Source organism: Pteropus medius, unplaced genomic scaffold (assembly GCF_902729225.1).
Source record: "Pteropus medius unplaced genomic scaffold, Ma_sr-lr_union100, whole genome shotgun sequence".
Classification (NCBI taxonomy): Eukaryota; Metazoa; Chordata; class Mammalia; order Chiroptera; family Pteropodidae; genus Pteropus; species Pteropus medius.
Window position 1 is genome coordinate 24,645 of NW_024350927.1, and position 7,092 is coordinate 31,736.

The following is a 7,092-nucleotide window of genomic DNA, read 5'->3' on the forward strand; positions in this document are numbered from 1 at the left end:
ACCCATGTCACCCTCCCACCTGCCCAGCTTCTAAAACCACTTCAGGGCCACTGCCCTGGTGGAGAAGACCCTGCGGGCTGTATATGGCACAAGTTTTCCCACAATGACCTTGGCTACCCTGTGGTGAAGGTACCGCCACTCCCAGCTCTAGGTAACCCAGCTGTCCCTGGTGCCTTCGCTTGTTCCCACACCTTTTTTTTGGTGGTGGGGAGAAGAATAAAAGAAGGCTGCACAATTATTTGTTGATTTCTGAAACTGCTCCATGGCCCAGTTCTTTTGGGCAGTAATCCTGTTCTTAGAGGTCTCTTAAGTGCCATGTCACAAATACTATTGGCTTTAGTACGATTATCTCAATTTTACAAGAGAAATGCTCAGAAGCTCTTTCACTTGACCAAGGTCCTACCGCTAAGTGTGATGTGGCACACAGGTTTGACTCTGAAAGCTACATTTTTGAACTGTGGGCATGTCTCCCATCCCTGACTGCCCACTCTGCTGAGCCTAACTCCCACGCACCTGATGGAGCTGTCCTCTCTTCTTGCTTCCCCACGTTTCTCTAACGCCTTCCTCCAGCTCCGGCATTACACACTAATGACTCGCCTTTAGTGAGCACGTTAAGTACCAGGCCCAAAACAAAGTACTTCAATTTCCACGACCACCGTGCAAAGTAAAGGAAGTCTGACGCCTAGAGAGATCAAGTAACTAAGCCAGATTTACCCATCTTCTGAGGGGCAGAGGTGAGTGGCTCTGAACTCAGATGTAGGCTGACTAACTACGGAGGCCAGGCTTTAGAGCTGTTTGAAGGCAACTTCTTTCTGGAATAATACAAGTATAGACACCAGACCCCAAATCTTAGTGGGGGCAGGGCTGGGAAAGGGAGTACGTGTGATTTGAGACACTGTCTGGCCGTCTGCCCTTCCAGGGTGCCCACAGGTACGGTCATCTTGGGGACGTCCAGACGAAGCGGCTGGCACAGAACTTGGCAGTGACTGAGGAAGGCCGCTGGGGCCGGCTGTTGTGCAGGCCTTTGATCAAGCCTGGTGCCTGGTTGCCCATGAATGTTCTCAATATTTCCATTAGGCTCAGTCCTGACTGGAGGTGGCAGAGGGCACACTGTTACTTCTTTTACTGTCTCGCCCTGCCTTAAGCTCCTTTTCCCTGTTTTCTGCTCATCATCTCGGCTCACAAACTGTTTTTTTTCCTATATTCTTACAGTGCTCCTAGTGGCTGTCACAATGTGTAAAGGCTGGGGATTGTGATCTAGTCCAGCATTTCCTCTCTGAATAAAGCAGGCATTTGACGTGGCTACAGCCCAGGGCTGGAGCGAACCTGGTGAATGTTTCTTCTGCTGTCTGCAGCCCATTTTCTGCCCTTCCCAAGGACTTGATGAGAAGGGGGCAGGAGTATGGATTAGTCTTCAAAGGGCAGAGGTAGCGGGTCTTCCCAGCTTCCTGTGCTGAATGCAGCCTGACTTCCCAGCACAGGGCAGGAGGTGGCCCTCACTCTTCTATGCACGATAGAAAAAGGGCGCCGAACAGCCTGAAGTAGATTTTCTCTCATTTAGAAATGCCCTCACTGAATTATTTACAAACAGAACAATTTGAGCAAAAACCTACCATGAGTCAGCACCAAGAATAAAACCTCCCAGGACACCGTGGAACATTTTAAACACATTCTCACAATCTCAGCGGTAGCTTTACTCCTGTCTTAGCAGAGCCCCCTGACTTCTGGTCATCCGTGAGTCCCAGCTCCATCCACGAGTCTGTGTCGGGGGAGGAAGGGCAGCCGCGGTGCCCGTTTTCCTCAGCAAATCCCCGTTTCAAGCAAAGGGAACCGAAAGCCAGAGGACAGGAGCCCTGGTGAGTGCTGTCCTGTCCCCAGAGCTGCATGGCCACAGTGGTCATGCAGGAACCAGTGCTGGAAGCTGGTTTGTGAGGTGAACAAAGGGAACCCTAGGACTCAAACAAAAGCCCAAATCTTAGGCCTTTTTTTGCTGAGAAAAGTCCCTTTTGCCGTCTACAGGGAGACATCCTGCAGACAAGGTTTTATTCTTTATAGAACAGTCTGTACCTCTCGCCCACCCTTGTCTTCATCCATAGCTGCTCCCCCAAGCGGGGCGGCAGTGGTCCTGTGTGGTCCAGTCAAGAGGAGACACCTGGAACGGGCCGGGACGCGCTCAGTCCCAAGTGCCCGTCAACCGTCGTCTTAATCGTCGTCTTCCTCTGATTCTTCTGCCGACTCGGGGGCGCTCTCTGGCAAGTCATCTCCCATCTGTTGGAATCCTTTGGACTGTGCGTCCCACATGTATTTGATGGTCACTTTGAATTCAGCCATCTCATATCCAAAAAGCTTCTGCAAGAGAGACAAAGGAGCCAAGAGTCAGGAGGAGCGCGTGTGATCAGACTCTGTGGTCCCCAACCCCCTACTCGCCACAGGCCGCAGACTGCTGGGAGGGGCTGGACTCACCAAGATGCGGGCCTGCTCTGGGGTCAGCACGTCACCTTCTTTGCACACCTCATAGTCGGACAGCAGGGTCACCACACCTGTAGAGAAGGGGGGCACCCGAGCAGTTATTTCTGGCACAGGGGCCTGTGCAGAGCTTTCTGTCTGCGGCCCACAGCTGGGAGGAATCTGGTTGGCCACCTGTCCCCTCTCCAACTCTAGTTCGCACTGGGGACAGGATTAATCAGCAGTGTTCAGCTCCCTGCAAGGGAGTTCAGGGAGCAGTGACTGCCTCCCTCACTGTCCCGTAAGTGCTGTATTCTGGCTATAAGTTACTGTCCACACTCACCCCAAGCATGAGGTGAACATTCTAGCCCCACTTTCTCACAAGGAAATGGAGACTGGCAGAAACAACCTGCTCGGCCACAAAGGGAGCCTATGCTCTTGGCCACTATGCTGTGACCTTTAAGCTCCAGGGCATTCCTCCTACCTCTCTTGAGGGCAGTGGGCAGGCCCAGCTGCCTCAGCTGAGGCTCCATGGAGTGGGGGAACTGCTCCAGGGGCCCCGGGTCCAGGCTCACGGTGAAAGCTGCTTTGTTTCCAGCGCGGGCGTAGTCCATTTCTGTGTATTTTGTGAACCACCTTCAGGAAAGAGAAGTGGTAGGGGGAGGTTCCTGACTGGGTCACCAGCCCACCTGAAGCCAGGTGCCCCCCCCACCCCCTTGCCCCTGGCCTTCCCTCTCTTCCCTCAGCACCAGCTAGAGAGAACCAAGGACTCAGAAACAGGGCTCTAGGGACCCGTTCTCATTTGACGCTCCCACTATACAAAGTCTCTGGGTTACTCCTTCCCCGGAGTCCTCACCGACCTTTCTCTTCCCCGTCGTTCTTTGAAAACACTCACTCATTCACTTCCTCCTTAGTCCGATTGGTGAAAAGGAGACCTACTTCACCCCTCAACTTCTTGCTGACCTACGGAACAAAAGTGAGGTCGGTTCGGTCATACTAGAGCAGTGGCTTTCAACTGGGGATAATTTTGTCCCCTTACCCCCCAACATTTGGCAACATCTAGAGACATTTCTGGTTGTCACAGCTGGGCGCATGTGCACACGCACGCTGCCCTCTGGGTCTGGAGGTTCAAGAACTGGAGCTTTAAGCCAGCCTTGCTCTCCTGATCCCTGAACCAGCCAGATGGCTGGAGTGTGTGTCATGTGAGAGCAGCAGCTGACAAGGCAGCTTGGCCTTGGCCCTTCCTAGTGAGGGTCAGAGACTCACCTGATGCAGGTTGTCTTTGTACTCGTCAGATGGGCTTCGACCTAAGGCCACCATCATCACTTTGTTTTTGCCAAAGAACATCCTACAGAGAAGAATAGGGGTTGGTGAAGGTAGTGCCTGGCTTAGCCCAACCCCGCGGTAAGTGTGAATCAACCCCTGTCCTTGGGAGCTCGAGCCCAGGCCCAGGCTGTTTCATAGTGTGGCCAGAGGCTCCCACTTCTTCCACGAAGCTCTGCCCTTCTGTCCCCAGCCTAGGGCCCCTTTTCCTATTTTCCTGCCCACAGACCTTGACAGTCACAGGATTCTGTCTCCTAGTCCACTCTGAGCGCTACGTGATAATCCGCCCTTCCCGTCTGAATGTATGGAAGAGGCCCATTTAATGGTCTGACTAGAGCTGGCGCAGCAAGCGACAATCAGAGTCATCACTAGCACTGTCATAACTCCAGTCCAAGGACAAGTACTCGCCACATGGCTTGTACAGCCTGCTCTCAAGTCACTGTTGCATCCTGGAGCACATGACGACATTCTTAAACTGATGGGATGTTCCTAAACAGACCAGACCAGGGGAAAGAGAGGGATCACTGCTCAAACATTCCCTGAACAACTACCACATGCTGCCCCATAAGCACAGTGCAAGACCAGCTGAAACAGTTAAAGAGTACCTTCAGTGGGGGTGTGGCACTTTGTCCTTATTAAGATGCCACCTGTGTGACCCAGGTACCCAAGGGTCAATAACCGCCCCTGTGCTTTGACTGAGAGCAGCCTGGCCCTTCCCACCGCCTGCTCACCGGCTGTGCTTCCAGGCGTTCCGGATGTCCTTCAGCTTGCTGTTTCTCATGTTGGCCACGGAGAAAATGAAAAGGTACTTGTATGTGTCCACACATTTCCGAAGCTGTGGAACAATTCATGGGGCTCTGGAGTTCAAGGGGCACCATGGGCTGGGCAATACTCTGGCCTCAGATGGGAAAGATGTGCTCTAGGGAACTTACAACTGTGGAAGTTTAGAGCTGGAGGCCTCTAAGACAGGATCATTTTGTACAGAGGCTCCCCTGGGGCAAAGTGATCTCAAAGTGCGGTGGAAGCTGAGCCATGGGTCAAGATCATACGGTATTCCCACGTTTCTGACTTATCTGTGGCCACTTCTCTTTGCTTTGTCTGTTAATTGTCGATAACCCAGAAATACTTAGGTACACTAGGAAGGCTCCTACTAAATGAAACATGAAGCCTCATTATTTACTCATAAGGGGAGGTGGATCACCAGCCCCACTCTGCCCACATTGCTGGCCACAGCTATGAAGAGGTGGTCTCAAGGAAGAGAATCTTTCTGCAGGAGGAGACTCCTTTTTCATCCAGCCTGCAGTCCTGAAGCAGTGGGTTGGTGCATTTACCCAAGTCTGGCAACTCTCAGCTTTTTGACATTGGGCAGGTGAACAAATCTCTGTAAGCTTCAGCTACCCAAATGGAAAACAGGGATAATATAAATGGAACACAGCACAGTGCAGAGCATACAGTAAGAGCTCAGTCAGAGCTGGAAATCAGTATTATAGGAGTTTTTATTGGTGCTGCCACTGGAGGAAAAAAGACTAGATCAGCAGCTTCTTTTTCTTTTATAAACAGTATGTTTCCCTAACATATAGTCCTACACCCACCTTTAGAAACCAAATACGTGGCATGGAAAAATAAAAAGAATAAGCTCTTACCTCTTCTATCAGGTTCTGCTTCAGTTCCAAGCCTTTCTTGGCAGTTTTGGTTAAGGAAACTGATACAAAGAAGAAAAAAGAGAGATGATGAGAGGCAAATATGGATGTTCTGGAGATTCATTTTCTTCTCCACTTTGTTAGCTTGACTGGACCAAGCCAGACTGAGGAAAGGCAGCAAGAATATTCCTAGGGTCCTCAGAGTGCCTACTTTCTGGTGTTCCTGAGCTTGGAGGTCCTTTAATACATTTCCTGTTACTCACGCACACTGTTCCTTAGCCCCTCTTAGTTCAACCTAAAAATCTGTACTGAGGTACGGGTGTGGGGCTTGTTTCTACTCTTGGAAAACATTTGAGGGGCTGACCAGGAAGGGGCCTCTTATGCATCCTGGCTGGCACTTAGTCCCTCTTTACAAGGCATACGTACAAAAAGGCAATCACACTGGTCAGGGGCAAGTACAGCACAGGAAGGCAAACAAAACACACTTATCTATTTCCCATCACTTCCACTGCTACGACTGTGAACCAAGTTAGCATCACCCTTGTGTCCACCTTACCCAGTCCATTCTCAACAAGGCAACTAGGGTGATCTTTTAAAAGTAAACTTAAACCATGTCATTACTCTGCTCAAGCTCTCAGATGGCTATCTAATTCACTGAGATGTGAAAGCCAATTCCTTGCAAAGGTCTTAAAGGCCCTGCCCACTCTGCCCCAGCCACAATGGCCTCTTGTCCCAGAACATGTTAAACATGTCCTTACATCAGCCCCTTTGCACTTTGTGTTCCCTCTCCTTGGACCACCATTCTCCAGGGAACTCTATGGGTTGCTCACTTCCTTCCTACAGGTTTCTGCTCATTTGCCACCTCATTAGAGAGACCTTCCGTGGTCGCATTATACAAAATAACATCTCTTTCACTTTTGCTCCATGTGACTCATTACTCTGACTTTAGTTACGTGATTTTTGGTGTTTTGAGGGGATATGCTTCTCATGATTAAAATGTTAAACTCGATGAGGGCTCTAGGCCTTACTTATGACTGCTGTACCCTCCTATGCAGACCCCTAAATATTTGTTGAGTGAATGTGCTAAGCAGCCGAGGTGAGAGAAACGCCACCATAGTTAGGAATGCTCTCCTACGAAGTGCCCTATGAACTGACAACTGAGAGGCAGCATATGAAGATCCGAGCATAAGCATGCCAAGTAGAGGAACAACAAGTACAAAGAACCAGGCACTGGAATAAGCCTGCGCTGAAGGGAAGGGAAAGGCGGCCGGGGCAACAAGAGCGTAGAGAGTTATGAAAGACAGAGGAAAGAAAGGTGGGCCAAGTTAACATGGGGAGCAGTTCGAGTGCTCAGAAACTGTTTTCCAGCTCAGGAGGCTCTAGAACCCTTCCGGGCTCCCTCTGCCCCAGATGTTGCCTCCACCAGCCAGCAGCGAGCCCGCGGAACCTCCTTCCATTGCCCCCCTAACTCCCATCGCAGCCAGCTGCCAGCCGACGGAGTTCTCCACCGAGTCCCAACGTCCCCTTCACCCACCTTTCTTGTCGCGCTTGGATTTAGGCATCGCGCAGCAACCACGTGCGGCGGAAGGCGGAGTCGCCTGTTAGGACCCCGGCGGCGCGGGGGCCTCTGGGACGGCCCGCGTGGGCTGCCCTCGGGCGTGCCTGACACAACTTGCGCTGCAGC

The 7,092-nt window shown here is 51.4% G+C and overlaps 1 protein-coding gene across 1 annotated transcript; it reads right to left on the reverse strand.

The window, feature by feature from the left end:
• Window positions 1-1,542: 1,542 nt before the first annotated feature.
• Window positions 1,543-7,082, reverse strand: MRTO4 (MRT4 homolog, ribosome maturation factor). Its single transcript, XM_039842068.1, has 8 exons — window positions 6,943-7,082; window positions 5,412-5,470; window positions 4,500-4,603; window positions 3,712-3,793; window positions 3,341-3,408; window positions 2,930-3,081; window positions 2,464-2,540; window positions 1,543-2,349 (listed from the first exon to the last, which is right to left on the reverse strand). Exons 1-8 carry the CDS (start codon window positions 6,968-6,970, stop codon window positions 2,203-2,205), a joined length of 717 nt encoding a protein of 238 aa, XP_039698002.1. The 5' UTR covers window positions 6,971-7,082; the 3' UTR covers window positions 1,543-2,202.
• Between the last annotated feature and the right edge of the window lie 10 nt (window positions 7,083-7,092).